The following is a 27,351-nucleotide window of genomic DNA, read 5'->3' on the forward strand; positions in this document are numbered from 1 at the left end:
CACGAGCACGCGCACGGCCGGCCGCGAGGAGGCGGGAACAATACGGATGACGCGCGCAGCGGTCGATCCCGCTAATTTTTAAATCTGGGAATGATTTATGATTTAGCCTTGAATCCGTTTAAGACTTAAGACTTGTCTTCAAATCAATGCAAGACTTGTTTTTACGCGGTCAACAAGTTGTTCAATTCAGGGGGGGGGGGGGGGGGGGGAAAGAACAACTGTTGACCGTCACACTGTTTGTGTCACAGTGACATCTAGTGGCCAACCTTCGTTACTGCCAAGCATGTCCGTTTAAAAGCGACCTACAACAACTCCGACTACTACTTTCTTTGTATATTGCTCGTTGGCTGCTCGTTAATATACGTACAAAATAATATCATAAATACATTGATCCAATGTTAATTCCCTTCCTATTTGATAGAGGCCATGTCGGCGAGGACGTAAAACAACGTAGGATTTAGTTTCAAACTGCTACGTCGTCATCCTTCCGACTTGTAACTTTGTTGGAATGTGCGAATGTTTACGGTCGCTACAAAGCATTCGTCTTTTTTGTATATCTATCCAATATTTTCGTCGTGTTTTACGTAGGCGCCGCTGGTGTAGTGGTATCATGCAAGATTCCCATTCTTGCGACCCGGGTTCGATTCCCGGGCGGCGCACCGTTTTTATGTCACAATGGAATGTACAGCTGTTTATTTCCAACATTTAAACATATCAAGCTCTTACTATGTACACATATACGAAAATACATATTTCAGCAGAAATAGTGAGTATATTTGTAGAAGGATGATGAGGAGACCGGTAGCATCGTCGCTAACGACTGCAACAGAAAGGGAAGGGGCGCTCGCCGGTCAAGACCGATGGGCCGACACACTAGCAAAGCATTCTGGGATTTGTAATATTAGTAATACTGGCGGGCTAGCTCTAATACACATTTGAGATGGTCTCGCGGGCCAAATGTAATTACATCGTGGGCCACATTTGGCCCCCGGGCCTGAGTTTGACATATGTGTTATAGAGTAAAAGAAGTGTTACCGTCAACATATTTAAGAGCTATTATTATAGTGTTACAACTATTAATAACTACTTCTATCTAGCGCCTTTCAAGGAGCCCAAGAATGCTTGTATAATAACATTTAAAAATAATAATAATAATAATAATAATGCTGTATTGTATTATAAGAAATACAACTCGTACACAGATAAATAATTGCATGTTAATGGAATTCCAATAAATAATAATATCTTAATTGTCATAATAATAATAGACATAGTAATTATAATAAATCATCATAAAGATAATATACACCTTCTACATCAATGTTGGGCAAACGTTTGTGCTCAAATTAGATTTTTAAGTCAAACAGGTTGGGGCTGCACATATGTTGAATTCAACTTTGCACTATGCATGCACTTTATTTTAATAACAAAATAATAATTCATTCACATTTTGTAATTGCATTATTTATTCTTAACTGAAACAACCAATAGTTACTCAAATAAATACAAATCGTGAAACGAGAATGTCAATTTGTTTCTTCCATTTATTTGAAATAAATGTAAAAAAATACATTTAAACTCACCACATTCCGGGGTGAAACGTCTAAACGCATGCAACAAATATTCCAGGACTCTTGATGAGGTTAACGCGCGGAAGAAACGCGACCGGATGCGTTTTATTTTGAAATCCGGAAGTGACTAAACGGCCCACATAAGCAGGTGCGTGCGTTCGTCGAGAGCGTCAAGTGTGCGATTAGATGCACAAACCGTCGTTCTCTCCATTATGTTGTTGTTGTTGTTCTTGTTGATGTTTTAACACAATATTTGATATTTCGATGTTTTAGTTTGTGAACGCGTGCGCGGAAGCGATCACGTGACGAGGAAGGAAGAGGAAAGTAACGGTTTTGCTTGTTGGCTTTATTTGGATGGAATAAACTTCGCACGCGCAGTTGAGGTAAGCTTTATCTCTAATTCATGTATTGCCTCATTAAAAACAAGTGGATGAAACTCACTCGCGCCCAAATAATGTTGTTTTAAAAAAAAAAAAAAAAAACACCAGCACGTGAGTTTATTGACGTTGACTTTCTTAATATATATATATTTTTTTTTGGGGGGGAATTCCTTACACTTTTGTTCTGCTTCAATACTTGTATTTAGTAACTTAGTCCGCTATTAGTTGTTATTTAATTTTCGCTTTCACTTGTCACATCCCGCATGAACGCTTTGACGTCATTTGAACACTTCACGAATGACATGTTTTCTCTTTTCTGCCTCCTCATGGAAACATGATTTCGATGACTACTATGACATGATTTATATTTTCGACCGCTTCCCGTCATTGGTGGAATTTTCCATAAATTGTTGCTTGAGTAGCAGCTGCAGGGGGCGCGCGTTGCCGTCACGTGACACTTGATAATATCTCCCCAAATCAAGGTGTTCGCCCCCGTGTGCATTTGCAAACTGTAATCTGGCCTTTTTTGTGGTTTCTTTTGGGAGTAACGCCTTCTTCCTGGCAGAGTGGCGTGTCGGTACGGCGGGGGGCGGGGGGGGGAAGAGTGCGTGTCTCATTTCATATACTGTATGTAAACGATGTATTGTTTCTGATCTATCTTGCAAAGTGGATCACACTTTCCATTACAGATCATCAAAAAATATCTTGAAAATGTTCTTTGTTAATATTCCAATTCAATCAAGTATGAAAATGAGCATTTTTAAATCTCTCTCTCTCTCTAGTTATTGTTCTTTTAGTTGTGCTAGTTGCCAACATGGAGGCGAGAGGAAAGTATGACTTCACGGCGACGACGACAGGCGAGCTGAACTTTAAGAAGGACGACGTGGTCAAGGTTAGTCAACGCAGGATCATCAGACCGTTGGGCCTCGTGTCCCCGAAAGAACTTTTGTCTTCCTAGCTCTCCTTCTGGTGTCTCCTGTCAGATTTTAAGCACACACGGCGAGTGGTACAAAGCCGAGCTGGACGGACACGAAGGCTACGTACCCCAGAACTACATGAACGTGACCGCGCCGGCGTAAGCCCCGCCCGCATGCGATGGCATCCTCTTTCTTCCTCGGTGACGTGTGGCTGTTTGTAGATGGTTCCGGGAGAATGCCACTCGCGGCACAGCGGAAAAAATCCTCAGCCCCAAAGCCATCGGAGCCTTTGTTATCCGGGGATGCCAAAGTTCACCTGGAAATTTCTCCATCTCCGTCAAGTCAGTGACAAACTCCACAAACGTCAAATAGCCTGTCTATGGCGTTTCCCATGCTGTGTTAGCATTTAATATAGCGTCAGTTTGTTGATGAACTCTGAACTCGGCGCAGGCACGAGTGCGACGTGCAGCACTTCAAGGTCATCCGCGACGAAGGGGGTCACTACTTCCTGTGGGCCGAGAGGTTCACGTCCCTCAACAAGCTAGTGGATTTCTACAAGACTTCTTCCATCTCCAAGACCGCCGACATCTTCCTCAACGACGGCGCCGACGCCACCGGAACGCCCGGCGCTCAGTCGGTAAAAGCTCAAAAGTCCCTGTAAAGGGAAAATCCATGTTGTGTACATGTGACCCATCACAAAGAAGAACGGCCCTGCCAAATTTGAACGATTTAAACAACATTGTCAATCAAATGCAACTACGTCTAATTCGTACGCCTACACAAAACTGCAAGTTTGCGAAAATATAGCTGCTTAAAGCACACTGCAAGGTAAAAAAGCAATACAGGGAATAAACTGACTATGATAGGAAACAAAACACGACAACACGTCGTCTTCCTCTTTGTTGTGTTTAATGGCGGTTTGCAAGCTGTGACAGTGCGCCAGCCACTGATCTGTAATATTTACTGCTTTGGCTTATGATAAAAATGATTCCTTTTCATGAAACAAATATATATACAGTTTCTAAATGAACAAACTACCCTTGATATATATTTTTTCATGAATTAACTTCTCTCATATTTGATACTTACCATTTCCCATTTAAATGATTACCGATAAAACATATTTTTATATTTAATATTGAATTTTTTATTTTGTGTCCACATTTTTGTCTTTGTAATATTTCCCTAGTTCCTCACAAATGTGTTCCCCAAGTACTTCTTTAATATCTTGAGATACATAGCACATCACCACAATAACCACGACTTCCTATTTATGAATAATTGCTCATTTTTCTTTATTTATAAATATCTTCAAATTTACTATAAAGATCCTAGTGTTCCAAAACAATAATGATAAAAACACCCTCATAAATAAATATTCATTTACAAATCAATACTATTGGTCAGGCCCCTAGTGGGTCTGTTATTTGCACAAATTATTGACCAATTCCTGTCCATACTGTACTGTAGTATTGGCGTTTTTGAATGTGTGCCTTTAAGGGGCGCGGCCTAGTGAGTGGCGCTGGACTCAGGTTGGCCGCTTCTCATTTTACACAGTTGCATATTAGAAGCTCGCTCGTAACTCATAACTCATTTTGCCTCACGACACAAAGCAAAAAAAAAAAAAAAACGGCCCGAGCGACAGCTCCTAATTGTAAAAAACCTTTATCCTGCGTAATGCTGTCACCTAGTGCCGTTGGATAGGTACTACTGGAAGGAACAAGTGTAGTGTGTCTCCCCCCGCAGGTGGAGAGAGGAAGTTTACCCAAGCAGCGAATTATGGCCGACATCATGGCCGCCAACATGGTCGCTGCCTCGCGCAGAGTCTCCGAACAGCCTCGGCCGAGCCACACGGTACCGACACTATATTGCAATATCGCATTTTCCCCATTTGCTCAATAAATTATTCATTTTTGTGTGAAGATTAGGTTTAATTTCAAGTTTGATTGTGTCAAACGTGCGTACGCGCGATTTAAGCGCATATCTGTGTGTATGCGCGTTTAGTAAATGAGGCCCAATGTTTTGCTTTAATAGTCAAACTTGGGGCTTGAAGGTCAAATTTGGGACTTGAAGGTCAAATTTGGGCATGACCTGAATATCAAAATTGTAACTTGAAGTTCAACATTTGGACCGCAAAACATGGTCACAATTAGAATCTGACAGTAATTTTTTGTAACCTGAAGATTAACATTTTGCTTTGAATTTCAAACTTGGGATTTGAAGGTCAAAGTTGGTACCTGAAGGTCAAAGTTGAGACTTGGAGGTCAAAGTTTGGAGTTGAAGGTCAACATTTGGACCTCAATTTTGGGTCATGAAGGTCAAAATTAGGATCTGAAGGGAATTCTTTGGAACCTTAAGGTCAACGTTTTGCTTTGTTGTGTCTTATTGTTTCGCAGGCAAGGGGGCGTGGCCTGGAGGAGCGTGTTGAGAGTGCGGTCCAATCAGGAAGAAGAAGCCCGATCGGTGCCGCTCGAGCTCCTGACGCCACCCACCTCCACCAGGTCTGACCAACACACCACACACACACTCATCAATGCCACTCAGTTAGCATAGCAACATGCTACATGGGTTTGTGTTTTCCAGCAGAGGGCGCCGCCGCAGCAGGTTTTGGCTTTGTACAACTTCAACGCAGAAGAAGACGACGAGTTGAGCTTCAGCGCCGGCGACGTCATCAACATCGCCGATGCCTCCGACCCGACTTGGTGGACAGGGCGCTGCGGCGGCAGGAAAGGACTCTTCCCGGCAAACTACACCAGGCGGCTATGATGCAAGACACACCAAGATTGAGGATGACGAAGAACAAGAAGAAGAAAGAGAAGAGGAGGAGCGAAGAGGAGGAAGGAGAGAAGGAAGAGGAGAAAGAAAACAACTCTGGCTCAATTTATTAGGTACAGGAGAAATTTTTCAAAATAAAAGTACAACATTTCCTTTTGATGTGCTTTTATTTTGTATGCACCGCAAAAGCACCAATAACAATAATTTGTAGCATGAGACAGAAGTGTGCCATGCAAGGCATTATGGGTAGGCAGTAGGGCTGGGCTGTTGTCGCCATTCGTTCAAGGTTATTTGGCAGGCTTGTTAAAAAAAAAAAAATCGATTAAAATCAAAAATTGGATTTTTGTTGATAAAAGTGGGCGGTTCTCTTGAGATTTTATGCAGTGTGTCCCAACTCGGGAAGAGAATTGATAGAATTTAGCGATTCCAGTTCCATTATGGATCTGATTTCTTATCAATTGTCATCGGATGAAGAAATGAAGTAATATAAATTGCTTGCATGCATGCATCCTTTTTGGCGGGGGGGGGGGGGGGGGGGGTGAAGATTGGGAGACTTACTTCTCCAAGTATACTAGTATATACAAGTATATATTGCCAAAAGTGAGTTTATGGGAATATTGTAAATGACTATTTTTCCAGAAACGCATTTGTGAAGTTGCACACCGATGTTCGACGAGAAGGCCTGGCTCTCAGTCCCCACTCTAATTAATCCAAAAGGTGTTCTATAGGGTTGAGATCAGGATTGTGCAGGCCAGTCAAGTTCATCCACATCAAACTCTCTCATCCGTGTCTTTATGAACCTTGATTTGTGCACTGTTGCACAGTCATGTTGGAACAGGAAGGGGCCATCTCCAAACTGTTCCCACAAAGTTGGAAAAGTCCAAAATATTCTTGGCTGGCTTTTTTTCTGTTGGTCATTTTGGTCCCACGTCTTTTTGTTAATTTTGTCTTGTTAATCGTGTTTTTTTAATTTATTTTTTATTTTAAAAAATATCAAGACCTGAAGAAGAAAAAAAAGAAGATGAAGAAAATCTGCAGGGTTGTTTTAGAGATTGAGGCAGTGACGCCACCGCTGCTCCACTTTGATCAAACAGGAAGTGGTTTGTTGACTCATTTGTTGACTTGTCTCGCTGCTGCAGTGTGCGGTCAGGTGACTCTCACCCTCATCATCTCCATCTTCACAATTGGCAAGATGTTGGTTTCTGATGAAAATTATTCTATTTCCTGTCAGTACAGACAAGTATAAGTTTTGCAAGGGTGCAAATGAACATGGGAAAGTTGTCCTTGTTGCAAACATACTAATGAACATTTATATTATTTATTGACTGATGCCACTGCGATGAACGTTTGGGTTGCACTTCCCTCAGCCATATTGACATATTGATTGATTTGATACTGATGACTATTGATGGAGATGGCTCATTGAACACGCAAACGCACAAAGAGGATAAAAAAATGAAGTCCACTTCGGTTCTCTGCGCTCATGAAGCCTCCCAAGGTTTTCGCCATTGTCGAGACGCTAACGAAAGGGAACAAACGTCACGTCATTGTGTGTCCGACGCGTTAAGCATAAAAGAGATCGAAGACGCTAAAGGAGGACAACTCTCAATGAACCTAGCATGCATGTTTTGGGGGGGATGTGGGAGTGCCCGGAGAAAACCCACGCAGGCACACGGGGACAACATGCAAACTCCACTCAGGTGATCGTTGTTTGTTCTTCTTTCTTTTGAGGTTATATCAAGCAAATTCAAGAAGACTCAACCTAAACTCAAGTCAATAAAAAAGAGTGAAGTTCAGAAGGGTTTTGTCCAGTGTCTTCTGTGCGTTGCTCAGCCTGCACAAATGCATGCAGTCATTGTAGCACATAACTCTATAGTCGCTAATTGTGATGATGTCATCATTGATTAGGAAGATGTCACAAATTCCTGTTTGTGTTCCTGCTTTTTATCATGCAAACACCAAACAAGTGCCTCAAAACAAAAGGCGAGCAGATGGTTTGGTCGCTCGCCTTTATTGCTATCGGCGACAGCCTTTGAGAAATGCTCAGCGTGTGCAAGTAACAAAGTGCTTTGCTAACGAGCTATGGATCCGCTAACAATTGGCTATCGAGCGTAGCATTCGTCATCGGGGCTAGTCAAAAAAAGAAAAAAAAAAAAACGCGCTTAATGAGCCCGGAGATGCTAATCACATTGTGACCGCCACAGGAACAAAACACTTTTTGTCGTTTTTCAAACCTCAAAAGAATGTTAGCAATCGTGATAACTACTGTTGACAATATTCCAGCAAATATTTTAGCCATGCTGGTACAGATGCAAACAAATATTTCACTTTAGCAATGTTAGCAAACATGCTAACAACATTTCACATTAGTCATCGTCCCAAGAAACACATTAACCACACTGTAGACTATGCAAACAAACACGTTAGCCACTAGCTAATGATGGTAATACCGTATCGTTAGCGATCCTTTACATCACTTGAGCAATATTATATAGCCTAACGTTTGCGCAATTCTGGTCACATTTGCTACTGTCAAAGGTTGCATACAAGGTGAGCAAAGGATTCACACACATTCTGACTGCAAGATTAGGAGCCATTTTATAACACCGCCAAAACTCAGGGCCAATGCGCTCGAGGTAACAGAGAAATTCAAAGTGAGACGCACAAAAGGAAACCGATTCCGGAAGAGGACCAGATCGTCTGGCGAGACTCTCGTTGGACGCTCTTCAACTCGCTGTAAATATCTCGTCTATGAACTGAATCCAAAATTGAACCCAACCACGCGTTGTCGTTGCACTGCTAACACCCGCGCGTCACTTTTGCCACGAGGTCACCTGCTGTTCGGAATATGGAAGTGACCTCTTGAGTGGGGGAGTGGAGGGGAGGGTCGCAAATGAATGAATGGGAAACACTGCGGGGGATGCGACACATTAACAACTGCACAGATGGGGGGTTTTTTTCATAGCGGCCCATCGGGAAAGCTCTGGGCACTCTCGACGGCCAATATGTTGTACTATATTATCCGACTTGAAGCTGACGATGCCTTGAAAAGTGTCAAATTGGAAGTCAAACGCAGTATCACGTTTCTCTCCAGAAGGTCCACTCACTGCAGCACACAAAATGGGATCTTAACACCTCCCACTTGACGAGCTGTCTCCTAGTTACAAGCGCAGAAAGCGCTCGGCTCCCGCTACTGATGACGACGACGATGATGATGATGATGATGATTCCGCTCACGATGCAATGTGGACTTGAGCTGACCGAACCTGGCGACCGCTCGGGTCTGGAGCCGCTGTTGTGAACAGAAGACGAGAACAAGTCCGGAGGTAAGAACAATGATTTATTTCACATGGGCAAAAAGACATTTTCAACACTTTGCTCAATCGGAGCGTTGACACATAACACCAATATCATTTCCGATATTTGTGATGCCAAGGGTCGATGCGCTTTGCAAGATTCACATGTAATAAATCCATATTGCTTTCATTTGCCTATGTGTACGCACTTTCTATTCTATTCTTTAGGGACGCCCTGTTCAATACATTCGATAGATAGGTAAGTAGGTAAGTGCGGTTAGTCGAAGTGTCATATTATTGACAGTGATCTATAATCACGAATGATATTCCACTCAAGTTACAGCATCTGGAACTGTTGATAGGCATAAAATTGCTCATTAAAAGTCAATATTTGAACAATGTGTCAGAGTTCAGGTGACGGGGGGGGACCCGAGTGCAGAAACGAGAGGGGACAAGCAGGTTGAGATGAATATTTATTACACAACAGGTGGCGGACAATTGCAGTTTGGGAAAAAAGATCCGAGGGCTAAGTCGAGGTTGACACGGGGGGGGGGGGGGGGGGGGGGGGGGGGAGCGTCGGAAAAGAGCAAAAATCAAGTCAGGCTGGCTTTTCAAAAAGGTCTCGAGGAAAAATAGACGGAGTGGCTGGATGTTCAAAGTCGTTGTCGAGTATTGGCAATCGGCTTTAAGAAGGGCAGCTCGTCGGAGATGGGAGACACCTGCAAGAGCACACGAACGAGGACACACGCACGCACGCACGCACGCACTGCGGCGGAGCTCACGGTGCTGAGACAGCAGGCCTGACGCAATGAGTACAAATTGAGAGGCGCAAACGTGGAAAATGATATAAACAGTGTGTACGACATATGTTAAGAGGCATTATCCATCGTACATATGTAATATTCATGACAGAATAGAATCGAATAGGATGGTTGTGGAGCAAAATGACTTTAAGGTAAAGTCCAAAGTATGTCGAGAAAATGTGCGTGTGCTTTGTTTTTAGCACGTCCAGTGTCACAACTTGACATATCAATATTTAGTGACTGAAGTCTAAATTGTTGTGAGAGGGTGACAACCACAACGATCAACTTTCACAACTTCAATCATCATCATCATTCAGCGAGTGGAACGTGTGTGTGTGTGTGTGTGTGTGTGGTTCCTCCCAAAAGCTTTCAAGTCCCGCTGACCTTTAGGATAGTTGCCGAACACCCTGCTGACATTTTGTCTCCTGCCGTGAGCGTGATTAGCATTTAGCACACGTTAGCATTCATCCAAAACCACTGCACCCCCTCCTGTTCACGCTTCACCGTGAGCATTTTATTTTTTTTTTCGCCCCTTTCATCACGTTCCAGATCCACACGGAATAGTTGAAAATCCGCGATGTAGAGCAGTGGTCCCTAACCTTTTCTCAGTCACGGACCGGTTCAAGGACGCACATCTATTTCACATCTATTTGTTTTGTTTTTTTGCCTTGAGAACTGAGCAGAAATTTGAGATACAAGTGTGCTTAAGACCCCCACTGCTAGATGGGGCCAGCTCACTTCATGACATCTACCCCCCCCCCATCCATTCACATTGGTTCTTTACAGTGGAAGGGCTACTGCATATCAGTTGATGGCACTAAGGAGCCATTAGACTGGTTTGCCAACTCCCAATAGACACCACAGAAGAAGAACAATACGATTTAAAACTGTGATACCGCAAAATGTGAATCGCTATCTGACGAGGGATGACTGTACACGAGATGAAATCCTCAATTCTGTACGTTCTGTCCAACTTTTTGAACTGGTCTAAGTCACGTGATCGTTTTTGTTCCAGCAAAGCTGACGTTTTCCCGACATGGAGGCGGCGGTGGAGAACGCCAGCGCCCCATTCCAGGAGCTTCCTCTCCTCCTACTGAACCTCACCAACGTGACGACTTCGGACGACGGTTCGAGTCCCGGTGTTGGGGGCGTCCTCATCCCGCTCATCTACGTGATTGTTTGCGTAATCGGTCTGGGCGGGAACACACTGGTTATCCACATAGTGCTGCATCACTCCAAGATGGAGTCTGTGACCAACATGTACATCCTCAACCTGGCCATCGCCGACGAGCTCTTCATGCTGGGCCTTCCCTTCCTGGCCGTGCAGAACTCCCTGCAGGCATGGCCCTTTGGATCGTTCATGTGCCGCCTCGTGATGACGGTGGACTCCATCAACCAGTTCACCAGCATTTTCTGCCTCACCGTCATGAGCGTAGACCGCTACCTGGCGGTGGGGCACCCCGTCCGTTCAGCCCGGTGGCGCCGCCCCCGCGTGGCCAAGGTGGTCAACGGCACCGTGTGGGCACTGTCCTTCCTGGTGGTCTTGCCCGTGGTGGTGTTCGCCAACATCCAGAAGACGGGCGGCACCTGCAACATCCTGTGGCCGGCCCCGGCCAAGGTGTGGAGGGCGGCATTCATCGTCTACACGTCCACGGTGGGCTTCCTTTGTCCCCTGCTCATCATTTGCCTCTGCTACCTGCTGATCGTCTTCAAGGTTAGATTTACAATACATTTCAACGCCAAAATGTTAAACCGAACCACATCGTGTTGTCTAACGAACGTTTGCTAGCCTAATGCTAACATATCATGTGAAACACCACGGAGGGGCTAAAAAAATTAGCATAGCTGTTTCTGTAATCTTACACCTTCAAACAAATGCTACTTTAACACGCACAGTGTCATGGGGTAGGACCCAAGTGCAGTACACTGAATCAAGGACTGTGACAGGTTCAGTGACACACAGGTGAGTAGCCACTCAATTAACATCCAAGTCCTGATACACACAGCGATTAACTTTAGATTCCGAACAGAGAGGTTTGGAAGATTGGGAATTGGTTTTGGGAGCAAGTGGTGAAAAGCTACGCAATGGACAGGAAGCTGAACAGAGAAACTTACACTTTGTTGTCTCAGGGGCAGAACCTCAAAACAGCCACATGTACAGGCAAAGGTGCAAAGGCAGAGAACGCACGGTCAGGGGCAGAAGGCTGAGGGGGTTCCTGATAGAATGATGAGGCAGGAAGGTCAGAGCCTGACCGGGTCGCCAACGACACATCAATCCACAGAGAAGGGTTGGAGAGTCTTGCTTGGACACGTATCGAAACAATCTGGCCATGGGTGAGTCTTCAGCAGAGCCTTAAATCTTTGATTGGCTGATGGGCTGCTATTATTATGAAGCAAAGGTGGAACTTCAAAGCTGTTTAGACTGCACAGACTGGAGTGTCTTTGAAAATTCAGCTGGCAGCCTGGATGAATATACGGACACTGTCGCATCCTATATCAGTTTCGGTGAAGAGGTTTGTGTACCAACAAAGTCATTTCGCACATTCAATAACAACAAGTCGTGGTTCACTGCCAAACTTAAGCAAGTTCGCCAAGCTACGGAGGACGTAGCTTGGGCCTGTATAATCGAGCTAGAAACCTGCTGACTAAAGAAATGAACATTGCAAAGATGAACTATGCAGCAAAGTTGGGAAAACAGTTTTTGCGCTAACGACTCTAAATCAGTCTGGCATGCATTCCAATCGCTGACTAATTACAAGCGACGTTCCCCCCAAGATGAGAACAATAGCACACTAGCCAACGACTTGAATATCTTCTACTGCAGATTTGAAAAGGACACTTTCACACCCCACACCCACCCAGCCGCACCACCGACCACAATCACTCCACCAACTTCTGCGTTAACCATCCGCGAACAGGATCTTCAAACAACAAAAGATTAACAAAGCGGCAGGCCCAGACCATGTGTCCCCATTCTGCCTCAAAGTCTGCGCGGACCAGCTCGCTCCAGTCTTCACACAGATTTTCAATGGATCTCTGGAACTGTGCCAAGTACCATCGTGTTTCAAATGCTCCACCATCATCCCAGTCCCCAAGAAAACTACAATCTCGGGTCTGAATGACTAGAGGCCTGTCGCCCTGACATCTGTGGTCATGAAGTCCTTTGAACGTCTCGTGCTGGACCACCACAAGAGCGTCACAGGTCTCCTGCTGGACCCCCCTGCAGTTTGTCTGTTGTTGACCAATACTGGTCACTCAATCGACAGAGAAGGGTCGGACAATCTTTATTGAGCTCGTATCGAAACAATCTGGCACTGAGGGCGTCATCAGCAGAGCCTTAAATCGTTGACTGGATGAAGGGCTCTGATTGGTTGACGGGCAGAGGTGGGGGTGGCTGCCTGGCTGTGACCAACTGTGACACACGGAGCAGCAACACATACAAACAGAACAACCAACAAAATCCGGAGAATAGATTGTCTCGGTCTGTGGGAATAGTTACTTCTGTTTTCACTTGGATGTTTCTTGTGTTCTTAATTTGTATCTTGTGTTTACTCTTTAATTGTACACTATCCTTCAATAAAATGTATCATATTATTATTTGAAGGTGCGCAGCTCGGCCAAGAAAGTCCACGCCGCCTCCGCCAAGCGCCGCAAGTCGGAGCGCAAGGTAACACGCATGGTGGTGATCGTGGTGGCCGTCTTTGTCTTGTGCTGGTTGCCCTTCTACGCGCTTAACGTGCTCAACCTGCTGGTGGCGCTGCCCCCTGAGTACCAGGGCCTGTACTACTTCGTGGTGGTGCTGGGCTACGCCAACAGCTGCGCCAACCCCGTAGTCTACGGCTTCATGTCGGACAACTTCAAGAGGGGTTTCCGCAAAGCCCTGTGTCGCGCCACCCGCAAAGTGGAGGACCAGAACCAAGACCGCCAGGCTGCCCAGCACCAGCTGCCACAGGAGGGCAACAAGCCGGCACCGGTGCCCCGGGAGAGCCTGAGGCGAGGAATCCGTGAAGACGACGACGTCTCAGAGATGATGCAAGTCTTCGGAATCGGGCAAAACGGAATCGCAGGCTTCCCGTCGCAGAGTCTGGAGCCTTTGTTGGCCGACCACGAGGCCGCAGAAGTCAATCCCCGGGGACGAACACCGGACCCCGGCGGCAGAGATCCCACTGGGAGGGACCTTGAGACCGGCGAGGCATCGCTATAGCGACACCTTGGCTCAGAAAGGATGTAAACGGGAGCGCAAAATCACTGCGCGACGACAACGTAGAGGACAGCACCTCTTTGGGAATAAGCGACTTGTAATACGAAGACATTGCGGTGAACAAGCGGTTTGTCTATATGTGCGCCGACATGGACTGCCGATCAGTTTATCGTTTGTTTTAAATGTGCTCGACATTGAATGGCGACCAGTCCAGGGTTTACCCCTGGCTCGCGCCCCAAAGATATTATCCATATCTATTTCCAAACGTAGGGCGTAAAAGTCAAAAGTCGGCCGAGAAATAAATATGTGTACCGAAAAGTACTGAAAACTCTACTTAAGTACAATAACTATTATTGTAAGTAAGTATTTTTACTTGGTTATTTCTCACCGCTGCTTGACACAGTTGTCTTTACTTATCAAGTTAGTTTTCCAAGATCCAAATACTGTCTGATTATTTGTCCGTGTTTACATATTCAGGTTTTCGTCATGACGGCAGCCTCACTGTGACTCATCCGTTTTGTGGCTGTGACTCAGTGACAATATGCACTCTTGTTGCACTCTCACATACTAATTCATTGTGTGCGCGTGTGTGTGCGCGTGTGCGTGCACGTGCGTGTGCTGGTTATTGTGATGGAACCTCTTCATTACGCGACACACCCACCGGCCGATTGCTATTCACGATATGAAGTGTTGATTAAATATGTGCAACTTTGTCCAGAAAATCTGATTGTTCCTGTTAATTTTGCACTCGATGCACTTTGCTTTATTTAAGTTGATCAGTTTGAACATGAAATATCTTGTCTTTGTAGTGTATTCAATGAAATATAGGTCGAACACGATTTGCAAATCATTGTATTCTATTTTTAATTTATGTTTAACAACAACAACATCCCAGCTTCATTGGAATTGGGGTTGTAATCAAAAGGTTATCCATAAATGTGCTTATTTTAATAATCATAATAATACCTTACTTTTATTATTGACAACGATCCACTACTATAATCGACTATCGTATGTGACAAATGAAGAAATACATTTATTTAGACCTTTTAAGAAAAAATGACAAAATGAACGCAGCACATAGTAAAAAGTGTAGAACGGATTTAGGTGCAGTTCCACGGAGGTTCTACTAGGGGCAGCACCGTGACTACGCAGCAAGCTGCGGCAGACGAAGAAGAGCTCAACGCAAGTGAGCGTTGCTCTGTTGCAGTCACAAATCGATATTCGGCCGTCTGGCTACCTCCACACTAGCCTGTTTTCATTTTCTTTTCAGCACCCGGCGCCGTCCGAGTGTCCCCCGGCGGCATGTCCAGCTTCCAGCGGCTCCAAGCGGCCATCAACGAGCGTCTGTGCGCGGCCGCCGAGGAGATCTTTGAGGCGGTCAAAAGCACCATCGTCGGCCTTGAGGAGGAGCTCCGGCAGTCCAAACTGGAGCTCGAACGCCACCAAAGACACAAACAACACACAGGTTCGTTTCCCGGACGACTTGGTTGAACGCTTCCGAGCCGGCAAACTCTTGCAAATCTCTTTAAACGACTCCCCCGCCAACTTTACTGGAACGGGTTTACTTTGCACTGCTGCTTCCTGGACGAAAGAGGGCGCCATTGAGGCGTGTACAACACGAGAACAGGTAGACGCAAAAGAAGAAGTACAACCCCAATTCCAATGTAGTTGGGACGTTGTGTTAAACATAAATAAAAACAGAATACAATGAATTGCAAATCATGTTCGACATACATTTCATTGAGTACACTACAAAGGCAAGTTATTTAATGTTCAAACTATTGTTTTTAGAAAATAATCATGAACTTAGAATTTTATGGCTGCAACACGTCCCAAAAAAGTTGGGACAGGTGGCAAAAAAGTTGAGGAATGCTCATCAAACACCTGTTTGGAACATCCCACAGGTGAACAGGCTCATTGGGAACAGATGGGTGCCGTGATTGGGTAGAAAAGGAGCTTCCCTGAATTGCTCAGTCATTCACAAGCAAAGATGGGGCGAGGTTCACCTTTGTGAACAAGTAAGTGCATGGGAAAATAGTCCAACAGTTTAAGGACAATGTTCCTCAACATATAATTGCAAGGAATTTGGGGATTTCATCATCTACGGTCCATAATATCATCAAAAGGTTCAGAGAATCTGGAGAAATCATTGCATGTAAGCGGCAAGGCCGAAAACAAACATTGAATGCCTGTGACCTTCGATCCCCCGGCGGCACTGCATCAAAAACTGACCTCGATGTGTAAAAGATATCACTGCATGGGCTCGGGAACACTTCAGAACATGTCAGTAAATACAGTTCGGCGCTACATCCGTAAGTGCAACTTGAAACTCTACTATGCAAAGCAAAAGCCATTGATCAACAAAAGCCATTTATCAACAACACCCAGAAACGCCGCCGGCTTCTCTGGGCCCAAGCTCATCTAAGATGGACTGACGCAAAGTGGAAAAGTGTTTTGTAGTCCGACGAGTCCACATTTCAAATTGTTTTTGTCCTCCGGGCCAAAGAGGACAAGAATCATCTGGACTGTTATGGACGCAAAGTTGAAAAGCCAGCATCTCTGATGGTACGGGGCTGTGTTAGTGCCAATGGCATGGGGAACTTACACATCTGTGAAGGCACCATTAATGCTGAAAGGTACATATAGGTTTTGGAGAAACATATGCTGCCATCCAAGCAACGTCTTTTTCATGGACGCCCATGCTTATTTCAGCAAGACAATGCCTAACCACATTCTGCACGTGTTACAACAGCGTGGCTTTGTAGTAAAAGAGTGCGGGTACTGGACTGGCCTGCCTGCAGTCCAGACCTGTCTCCCACTGAAAATGTGTGGCGCATTATGAAGCGTCAAATACGACGACAGAGACCCCGGACTGTTGAACAGCTGAAGCTGTACATGAAGCGAGAATGGGAAAGAATTCCACCTCCAAAGCTTCAACAATTAGTGTCCTCAGTTCCCAAACGTTTATTGAATGTTGTTCAAAGAAAAGGTGACATAACACCGTGGTAAACATGAGCCTGTCCCAGTTTTTGCAAATCACTGTATTCTGTTTTTATTTGTTTAACACAACGTCCCAACTTCATTGGAATCGGGGTTGTATATTAGGACGAATCCAACGTACGTAACGGTGTCCGTTAGGATATTAGAAATGCGTCGTCTCAGATACTGTATACTCGTTGCATTATAAGGCCGTAAAATCAAATGTGGTTCACTTAAAATAGTGATAACCTGTAGTATCAAAGTGTAACATTCCACTGTGTACTTAAATTATATTGTCACAGGAGCAATCTTCATACACTTTTACTAATAATATAGAAACAATCCACAAAGTTAAAAACAAAGAGTAGTATTCAGGGGGAGTGAAAAGAAATGTAAATCTAATGTAAAGAAGAACAAAAAAAAAACAAGATTTAAGATGTTGCATTTGTGGAAAGTAATAAATCAATTGTGCTACAGTAATATGCGTAATGTTTATTTTGTGCTTGGAGACTTTAATGACATTCCAGAAATTAAAATACTGAAATGAGCTGATCATATCGTCACATTCTGAAGTCACATTTGCACAATTTGTGCAAATTGAGAGAGAGAAATAAGTATAATATAATAATACAATCTGAGTATGGTTTTGATTTGATTTTGATTCTTCAGCTTTCAATTCAAGTTTGATATTGAATTAAATACTTTGATGTTGATTCAGTAAGAAGCAGAACTACAATTAGATTACCTGTTGATTATTTGTTTATGTCCACGTACATATGTCGTTTGTCACCTCACATATTGTTAGCAATAAAACATCTGAAATTAAAAATATGCACAATAAGAACTGCATATAGAGTACAAAATGTTATTACATGACAGTTGTATATGAATGCTAAAACAACAAAAAGGAAATTGTGATAAAGATCACATAACATTTGTTTTTTAACATGACTTCTCTACCTTGATTTCTGGCTATTGCTAAGTGTGCACATGTAGGATTGTTATTGCTCCGTCCAGTGGCCAGATGGTGAATCGATTCTGAGGACTCCCTGAATCGGTATCGAATCAAAGGGGGGAGGAATATTGCGACGCATCGATTCATCAAAATCTTCACACGACCCAACCTTACGAACGGGCGTTCCTGTGTTTTGTGGTAAAGATCCACCGAAGCAGTCTCTCTCCATCTGGCCTGAACTTCGGCGGCTGCAGGGCGGGTCTGAGCTGTGCGGGCAAGACTGGAAAGCGCCGCTGGAGCAGGATCCCACTGGCAGTGACCGGGTAAGCGAAGCCTGGCGTGCTCCACTGTCCGTCGCTGCACCACTAGGACACACTGGTAGAACAACAACATGTTACGAGTGAGGCAAAACTGCACGAGTTAACTGTGGGCTACTACTACTAGTGACATGAGTGACTAGTTGTTCTAGTAGCAATTTTGCCTCACTTGTAACGTGTACTTATCTTACTTTTGTGGGCCTGGCAGCAGTCGCCAATTGGTGTACGAATGTGTGCGAGTGGGTGAACGTGAGGTTTTGTAAAGCGCTGTGATGGTGTAGATGAAGCGCTATAGAAGTGCACTCCATGCAGCCCGTTTTGTGCCCTAGTCATCCTACTAGTGCGCTGTAGTTGCCCTACAAGTGCACGCCCCAGTCATTCTACTTGTGAGTAGAAATGTCACACAGTAGTGGGAAAAACATAACTAGTAAGACATACTCGTTTTGCTAGTGTAGACATGTCAAGATGGCACCAAAGTAATTGACGCCATTATAATTGCATCGGGGCAACAAAAAAAAAAATTTTTGAACCTCCAAAATTCTCAAGTAAGCGGGGAAATACCACAAAAAACAGGGGTTGGGCATGAATAACAGGGTATAGGTTCCCCCCATAAATCTGCAATTAGCAAGTCGCAATATATATATATATTTTTTAATACTCTTCATAGCAGGGTTCATTCGCTACACACAGGGGATTACTGTCTTTTTTTTAATTTTTTTTATCCTATGTAACAAACATCAAGCTCTCCGAAAAGTGCTATACAAATATAATGTATTCTTATTATTAAGGACAGCGATGAGGAGTGGCGGCCTGGCGAGAGCGACGAGGCAAAGGAAAAAACAGCAATAAAGGCCAAGCCCCCCTTCAGCTGCAAAGTGTGCGGGAAGGGGTTCCACGTCGTCCTCTCCTTAGCCAGTCACATCGAGGCGCACCCCAAGGACGTGTGCGGCGTGTGCGGCGAGCGCTTCGACTCGGAGGAAAGCTTCGTCCTTCACATTGAGACGCACGCGCGGGACGGCGCGAGCGGCAAAGGCTCGGGCGCGGCTCTGGAGACGCACTCGCGCGTGCACACGGGCACGAAGCCGTTTATGTGCGGCGAGTGCGGAACGGAGTTCAAATGTCAACGCAGCTTCACGAGACACACGCGCACGCACACAGGAGAGAAACCTGATGCCTACCGGGTATGTATGGAAAAACCATTTATTCCATTTGGGGCATGTATTAGTACATTCTTTGTCCTCACCACTGACTAACGAACAATTCAGTGCACTAGTAGAACAGTTGTCTTCCTATTAGTTAACAATTCAACCTTAGGACTCAACTGCTGTGCTCCACTTTTAACACCCAACTACTTGTTTGGCACTTTGTCATGAAACCTTTTAGCCAATGAGGTGTTCAAATATCCTAGCCACGGATGCTTTTTTTTTTTTTTTTAAACAAATATTGCGCTTTAGATTGGTCGTTAACAAAAACAAACAAACAATTCTTTCCTGTTGGCCAGCCCAACGTTTCCCACAGGACGAATGTCTATTTGCGGTGGTGGGGGGTGAATGGATTTGAATAAAATAGTGTAATTTCCTTTTAATGACGCTAATAATAAAATACATTTAGAGTTTAAACAAACACAGAATAACATAATTCAATAAAAAATTCCAATCGCCTATTGAAATAACTACAAATAAATTGTCAAACGCCAACTAACTCGGAGATTCCAATAAGAATAAAATGGCTTATTTTAACAAGAAATATGGTCGGTAACGAATCGAAAGTAACAAGTGTGAAATTTTCTTGCAGATTTTTCACTTTTCACTGGCGCGTTGAATTTGTCAGAAGTTCCTCCAAAAAAATAAAAAATATTGCAAAGCCTTTTCAAAATGTAAGTCCGCAGGCTCGTGTCCCTGAACAGACATTTTGAAGCAGGCGGCCAGGTGTTATCCTTGTAAGCCATTGTGGAGGTCTTTTTTCACCTAAGGCTGAATTGAAAAGAGAACTGTCAAAACTGCAGCCAGGAGAAAAAGAAGATGCTTTTGGTAATTGAAAATGCTCTTCCCCTATTCATTGCTGAAAAGTGCGTGAGAGAGAACGCTCCGTCCTTGTGGTGACATGCCGGCCGTGCCAAGGAGTCTTTTCTGTAAACTTCTGCTCCAAACTCAACAAAGCCCCTCCTTCCTGGGCTTCGACGAGCCGCCGTCGGCTCGTGCGTTCCGCACAATCGACAAAACATCCCTACAATGGAGCTCAATCATGAAATTACTAAATGAAACCCCCCCCCCCCCCCGCTCCAGGCAATACGAACATCGCGCGAGTTACTACTGCCTATGCACGTTTAGCTTCTCGCTACGTTAATAGAGAGGCAGCTTAATAGATCTTGTTTGCACTAGTTGCAAAACCTTCTTACGAATCACATTTCTTCCACTACTAGTGCCACTTCTGACTTACTATTACGCAATTAAACATGAAGAGTAAACTATTATGCTGTACGTAACACAGTTGGCATGTAGGACACTACTTGAAGCACCAAAATGCCCACTAATAAGGCTTGTTTTTTAACCTCAATGGCACTATTAGTACCTATGAGAATTTCCACTAGCAGTTCTGCTAGTTAGCAAAATTGTTGTACAGTATTGGGAAAAAAAACGCCACTAGTAAGACTACTAATCCACTGAATTGTATTACTCGTGAGGACAAATAGCGTACGACTACACGGACAGTTCAGTGCACTAGTAGGATATGGAATAAATACTCAAACAGCTTTCTGCATGCAGGAGACCAACATCACGGTGGCGCCGTTTTCACAATTCCAGAGCGTGAAAGACTATGGGCAGAACAGCGCACAGGAGGAGCAGGTGTCCGCGGCGTGCGGCGACGACGACGACGACAAGGTGGCGTGCGAACAGGAAGTGGCGTGTGAAGATGACGGCGACGGGGCCTCCCTGGACCAGAAACCGTCTCTACCAAACGCACAGGGTGAGGTAAGGTACCCTAATCAATGGGTAGGTATTTTTATATAAAGGGCCTAAACACTGTAGTTCTTTCGCTCCAAATCCCTTTGTAGCGATGAGAGAGGCGGGAATGAGTGAATGATTCCGAATGCAGCAACTGCGTTTAGAATCATTCACTCGGTCCCTCCCTAATCAATATATTAGTTTAACCACTGTGTCCCTAAACACTGAACTGGTCGCCCGAGTCACAGAACAATGAAAGTCAGTACACAATACAAACTGCCAGAAACAGGCTGACAAAAAATGAGCAAAGTGTTTGTGTCTTTAAAATTGATGCCACAGTACTTCTTTTGTCAAAATAAAGCTCCTCCATTCACTTCAGCACAGTTCCTTGAAACCAAAATGCCACCAGATGATGGCAAAGAGCTACTCTTGACTCAATGAAGCTCCTCAATTCACTCCAACCTAGTTCCTTGGCACCAAGTTGCCACCAGATGGAAGCAAAGCACTATTTCTGTTTGAATGAAGCGCCACTAGTCACTTAAACATAGTTCCTTGTCAGGCTGCACAATATTTTGTTTGAGCATTGTCATCACGACGTACGTGTTTGCGTTATACTTGCTCTGGAATATACAGTGAATCAACTGTAATATTAAAAGTGACCAGCAGAGGGACCTGTTTGGAGTAGTTTTGTATGGTTTGCAAATATGTTCTTCTCATTCTTAAGGACAGCGATGAGGAGTGGCAGCCCAGCAAGAGCGACGGGGGCAAGAAGAAAACGATCCAGAAGGCCAAGCCATCCTTCAGCTGCAAAGTGTGCGGGAAGAGCTTCCACGCCGTCATCTCGCTGGCCAATCACATCGAGGCGCACCCCAAGGACGTGTGCGGCGTGTGCGGCGAGCGCTTTGATTCGGAGGAACGCTTCGAGTGTCACGTCAAGACGCACGCGAAGGGCAGCGTGTGCAGCGTCTGCGGCAAAGGCTTCGGCACGGCCAAGGCTCTGGAGACGCACGTGCGCGTGCACACGGGCGAGAAGCCGTTTGTGTGCGCCGAGTGCGGAAAGGCATTCAATTGTCAGCACAACTTGACGAGGCACATGCGCAGGCACACGGGAGAGAAACCCTACGCCTGCGAGGTCGGTATAGAAAAACCTTCGAGCATTTATTCCATATTCTTCATATCCAGCTGAAATTCCATGTACTAGTACGCTCTTTGTACCATTCTTGCATGTGCGTAAGAGTGCTTTTCTGGTTCTTGCGCTTCTTGCGGCCTAGTAGGTAGAGCAGGTCGTCCACTGACCGAAGGGGTCAGCGGTTTGAATCTCTGTGAGTGTCCCTGAGAAAGACACTGAACTGGTCGGCATTGTAAATGAGAAACTGTTCTCATTTGCCTTATGCCTGGATCAGACAAATTTGGTCTATGGACTACTGCCATAAAATCTTGCTGTATCTAGGGGCAGACAGTAGCGCCACTACACGACGTGTATTCCGATACCGCTGTATCCCGTCTTTTACGATCACTGGTCTTGATCTAGTCAAATCAAACATTGTCAGGGAGGCGTTACCAGAAAACGTGTCACCTTTCACCGAAACGGGATATAAACGTTACCATGGTGACAAGTTGTTGTCAATGGATTGTTGCTGCAATGTTGGGAAGAAAAGAACAATAAGAGGACAAAAATGTGCGGTGTCACCAGGTGCTTAGAAGATGACATTTTGGGCTGTCCATTCAAGGATTGCTTGAGTTAGGTTTACATACTATTAATACGATACGGCTCACAAGCAGGCAACGAAATGTAAACGTAGCCTAGCAAGCGAGTGCTAGCGCTAGCATTATTACATAAACAAGCCGGCGTTCTGTCCAATCATGCACTAAAGAATAAATGCTCAAACCGCTTTATGGAAAACCATTTGAGCATTTATTCCATGTCCTTGCTAAGGTCATACTAGATGGCCAAAAGTTGGCACTAGTGGAAGAAAAAAGCATGAGTAAGACAAAGTCGTTGTACTAGTGCGGTTCATTTGTTTGTTCATTAGTGTGATGAATTGTCTTACTGGTGAGGACGAAGAGCGTACTAGTACACGGACCTCAAGCTGGATATCAAGGAAATCGAATACATTTTCAAACGGCTTTCAACAGATATGCGGACAGCAATTCAGCGACCACTCCACCAGGAAGCGCCACATGCTGGTGCACGAGAGCGAGACGGAAGCGAGCGGCAAGCAGCCCAAGAGTCGCGTGGTGTGCGTGGTGTGCGGCAAATTGTTCCACTCCATCATTTCTCTGGTCAACCACGCCGACAGCCACCAGACGGACTGCGGCGTCTGCGGCGCGCGAGCGGACGACCTCAAGGCGCACCTGCGGACGCACAACAACGGCAAAGCGTGCAAGGTGTGCGGCAAGCGTTTCGACGGCGGTCGCGATCTGGACACTCACATGCGGGTGCACACGGGCGAGAAGCCTTTCCTGTGCAGCGAGTGCGGGAAAGCATTCAACTGTCAGCACAACATGTTGCGCCACATGCGCACGCACACGGGCGAGCGGCCCTTCGCCTGCGATGTGTGCGGGAAGCTCTTCAACGACTACTCGGCCAGGATGCGGCACCTGATCACGCACCGGAAGGGCAAAAAGTTGGACGGCGAGCGTGCGCGAACATCCAAGAAAAGCCGCGTCATCTGCGTGGTGTGCGGACGCATGTTCCACTCCATCATCTCGCTGGTCAACCACTCCGGTGGCCACCAGACAGACTGCGGCGTGTGCGGCGCTCACGCGGACAATCAAGACAAACTGAAAGTGCACCTGATGACGCACAGCAACGGGAAAGTGTGCCAGGTGTGCGGGAAGTGCTTCGACAGCCGCAGGGATCTGGACACCCACATGCGGGTGCACACGGGCGAGAAGCCGTTCGCCTGCGGCGTGTGCGGAAAAGCCTTCAACTGTCAGCACAACATGACGCGGCACATGCGCACGCACACGGGCGAGAAGCCGTACGCGTGCGAAGTGTGCGGACGCCGCTTCGGCGACCAGTCGTCTCTCAAAAAGCACAACGACATGCACACGGGCGAGAAGACGCACGGGTGTGAGCTCTGCGGGAAGACCTTCTTCCGCAAGGCCAACCTCAGGGATCACATGAAGTGCCATGGGGCTGAACATTGACGTCCACTACAGCCTTTCCCTGTGTTTCTATATATTTTTCCTATTCTGTGATATTTGTTCAAAAACTCACCGACTTGCTTTTATTTTGCTCAGGCCAAAGCCCTGTCTAATATAAAAGTGGTGCTTTGGCGCATATTGTAGCAGCTTTTTGCCAAGGAACTACAGTAGGGCCTTGAAATACGAGTAACGCACCGTCGAGGTTTTCTGACCAATTTTTTTGTTTTGTTTAGATTTGTGAGTGAAAACTTGAAATGAGGCTTTATGGTGACAGTGAATGCAACTCGCTTCTCAGAAAGCAGGAGTTTGCCCAATTGTTCCAAAAAGAGGCTTCTAGCCCAATTCCAATGAAGTTGGGACGTTGTTAAACATAAATAAAAACAGAATATAATGCTTTGCAAATCATGTTCAACCTATATTTAATTGAATACACCACAAAGACACGATATGTAATGTTCAAACTGTGAACAAGTGCGTGAGAAAATAGTCCAACAGTCCAAGGACAATGTTCCTCAACGTACAATTGCAAGGAATTTAGGGATTTGCGTGTTAAGTGTTATGGGCACAAAGTTGAAAAATCAGCATTTGTGAAGGTATGGGGCTGTGTTAGTGCCAATGGCATGGGTAACTTACACATCTGTGAAGGCACCATTAATGCTGAAAGGTACATACAGGTTTTGGAGAAACATATGCTGCCATCCAAGCGACGTCTTTTTCATGGACGCCCCTGCTTATTATTAGACAATGCCTAACCACATTGTGCACGTGTTACAACAGCGTGGCTTCGTCGTAAATGAGTGCGGGTACGAGACTGGCCTGCCTGCAGTCCAGGCCTGAAAAAGTCAAATTGAAAATGTGTGGCGCATTATGAAGCGTCAAATACAACAACGGAGAACCTGGACAGTTGAACAGCTGAAGCTGTACATCGTGCAAGAATGGGAAAGAATTCCACCTACAAAGCTTCAACAATTGGTGTCCTCAGTTCCCAAACGTTTATTGAATGTTGTTAAAAGAAAAGTTGATGTAACACAGCGGTAAACATGAGCCCGTCCCAGCTGTTTTGGAACGTGTTGCAGCCGTAAAATTCGAAGTTCATGATTATTTGCTAAAAACAATCAAGTTGATCAATTTGAACATGAAATATATTGTCTTTGTAGTGTATTCAATTAAATATAGGTTGAACATGATTTGCAAATCATTGTATTCTGTTTTTATTTGTTTAACACAACATCCCAACTTCACTGGAATTGGGGTTGTGTGTGTGTATATATATATATATATATATATATACATATATATATATATATATATATATATATACACTATTACCACTCCCAGTGAACTGTCAAACAAAATTTAAAGCACCACATGGCCTCCACTAGCTTAATCCTAACACATAATGGGAAACTGCGTAGACAGTCGAACAAAACTAGCATTGGTGTTGCGCATAATAACCCTTTAAGCAATGGATATTTGAACACAAACGGTGGCGCAACACACGTCCACAGATAATATAACAGTATTCAAAGGCAGCTTTGGTTTATCCTCTTCGAAAAACATGTATCAATGCATCTTACTGAGGGATTGTGACCGTCTTCATGTATATCCATGTCTGTATTATACTGCGCCTAGATGGCCAAAGGCGTACATGCCAGGAGGAGGAGCATGATGGCCATTGAATTGAAGCAAAAAAAGTGTGAGGAAAAACTGTTCATTGTAGTGCTTTACATTCTCTTTAATTTCCATTACCGTATGTTTGACGGTGATTTGAGCTACGGATGTCACGTGCGTGGTCGTGGAACGTACAAACTCGTATCTTAAGGCACCACTGTATGTCGAAGTGAGGGCAGGAGCTTTGATGAGACCGGACAAAGCGTCGACCAATAGAAAAGTGCTTTGCTCCCATCTTGTGGCAGCTGTATGCAATTCTTCTCGGTGGCAGGTCCTGAGTCTGGACCGGACTGCGGTCTTTCAGACTGCTGCAAATTCCGCTTTGTCCAGCAGAAAACAAGCTGCAAACACCTTGCTGACATTTGAACCCCCTCCACCTTTTGGGGGGGGGGGCGGACACACCAAAGTGAATTTGTGTGAATGTTTGTCTAAACACTGGCACTACAATTAGTCCACTTATTTGAATAAACTTTTCCTGAGACTTGGTTTTGAGTTCAGCTCTTCAATGTTTTCAGGTATTATAACGAAAGGTCAAGCACTGTGACCACTCCCCCAAAAATGTCGTCTGCCTGCCGCTGAATTACATAATTACGGATTTTGCTCAATTAGAAGTCCCGACCACACGTAAACCGAAAGTGTGTGTGTGGTTTTAGACGAGTTTAAAAACAATTGCTTGGTGGCAGAATTTGTCAGTTTACGTACACCAACAATATTTCCCCCTCACATAAAAAAACCTACATTAATATATATATATATATATATATTAATGCGACTCGTGGTGGTCCGAAGTGATTTCTGTTCAGTTTCATCGCTGTGTGTGCGTCGTTCTTCGTAAGGGTTTGCGTGTGCGTGTGTGTGGACAAACACGCACGCACACGTCGACGCGCACGTGACCGTGCGCAAAGGTAACGTCGAAAACAGTCACGTCAAGTAATATCAACCCCAAAAAAAACAACCGCACAAGCTGCTACATTGTTGATCCGGTAAGGACGCCATTGATTTTGTGTCTCAGATTGATAAATGAACCTGTGACAGCGGCGATATTCACATATTTATCATATGTTTATATCATGCTTGTAAGAGACGGCGCTTGGTGATTTTCAAACACAACTTGCATTCAGATTCAGACGACCTTATGAGGCTTTCATATAAGTTTTATGAACCTACTCTCTTACTGCCATGGTATGTTTTAAATATTGAGACATTTGCTGTTTGTTTTGTCAAGAATGAACAAGTAAACAAGACAGAGAGAACGATGTTGTACTGTATATGCTCCCACCTGTTCACCAGTGGAATGTTTCAAACAAGTGCTTTTGTTTGTTTGTTTGTTTGTTTTTGTTTGTTTTTTAGAGAAGCATTACTCAACTTCCCCAGTCTTTTGCTGCCCC

The 27,351-nt window shown here is 44.8% G+C and overlaps 3 protein-coding genes and 1 non-coding gene across 12 annotated transcripts; all 4 read left to right on the forward strand.

Annotated features, from left to right (window-relative positions):
- Window positions 1-588: 588 nt before the first annotated feature.
- trnag-ccc (transfer RNA glycine (anticodon CCC)) lies at window positions 589-659 on the forward strand. The gene has a single exon. It is a non-coding gene; the product is annotated as a tRNA-Gly (tRNA).
- A 1,017-nt stretch (window positions 660-1,676) lies between these two features.
- On the forward strand, window positions 1,677-8,873 carry grap2a (GRB2 related adaptor protein 2a). 7 transcript variants are annotated; one of them, XR_009784665.1, is made up of 10 exons: window positions 1,677-1,719; window positions 1,845-1,954; window positions 2,734-2,843; window positions 2,935-3,026; window positions 3,090-3,209; window positions 3,319-3,505; window positions 4,615-4,722; window positions 5,265-5,369; window positions 5,452-5,756; window positions 8,738-8,873. XR_009784665.1 is itself a non-coding variant. In XM_061748508.1 (8 exons), the coding sequence occupies exons 2-8, from the start codon at window positions 2,766-2,768 to the stop codon at window positions 5,632-5,634; spliced, it is 873 nt and encodes a 290-aa protein (XP_061604492.1). In that variant the 5' UTR covers window positions 1,727-1,954; window positions 2,734-2,765; the 3' UTR covers window positions 5,635-5,795. The 7 variants fall into 7 exon arrangements, 1 of the variants encoding a protein (XP_061604492.1); XR_009784663.1 differs by lacking the exon at window positions 1,677-1,719 and having other exon boundaries at window positions 1,727-1,954; XR_009784666.1 differs by lacking the exon at window positions 1,677-1,719 and having other exon boundaries at window positions 1,727-1,954; window positions 5,455-5,756.
- LOC133465564 (somatostatin receptor type 5-like) lies at window positions 8,830-14,657 on the forward strand. The gene is given in 4 exon segments (XM_061748507.1): window positions 8,830-8,969; window positions 10,758-11,456; window positions 13,347-13,929; window positions 13,932-14,657. Coding segments are annotated over 3 exon segments (1,374 nt in total). The 5' UTR covers window positions 8,830-8,969; window positions 10,758-10,778; the 3' UTR covers window positions 14,045-14,657.
- A 191-nt stretch (window positions 14,658-14,848) lies between these two features.
- LOC133466399 (zinc finger protein 814-like) lies at window positions 14,849-26,448 on the forward strand. Of its 3 annotated transcripts, XM_061750050.1 has the most exons (7): window positions 14,851-15,132; window positions 15,217-15,411; window positions 18,085-18,203; window positions 18,986-19,378; window positions 20,963-21,169; window positions 21,867-22,274; window positions 23,279-26,448. In XM_061750050.1, the coding sequence occupies exons 2-7, from the start codon at window positions 15,249-15,251 to the stop codon at window positions 24,293-24,295; spliced, it is 2,307 nt and encodes a 768-aa protein (XP_061606034.1). In that variant the 5' UTR covers window positions 14,851-15,132; window positions 15,217-15,248; the 3' UTR covers window positions 24,296-26,448. The 3 variants fall into 3 exon arrangements, with proteins under 3 accessions (XP_061606035.1, XP_061606034.1, XP_061606033.1); XM_061750051.1 differs by having other exon boundaries at window positions 14,849-15,411; window positions 21,002-21,169; XM_061750049.1 differs by having other exon boundaries at window positions 14,852-15,411.
- Window positions 26,449-27,351: the final 903 nt, after the last annotated feature.

Source organism: Phyllopteryx taeniolatus, chromosome 16 (assembly GCF_024500385.1).
Source record: "Phyllopteryx taeniolatus isolate TA_2022b chromosome 16, UOR_Ptae_1.2, whole genome shotgun sequence".
Lineage (NCBI taxonomy): Eukaryota > Metazoa > Chordata > Actinopteri > Syngnathiformes > Syngnathidae > Phyllopteryx > Phyllopteryx taeniolatus.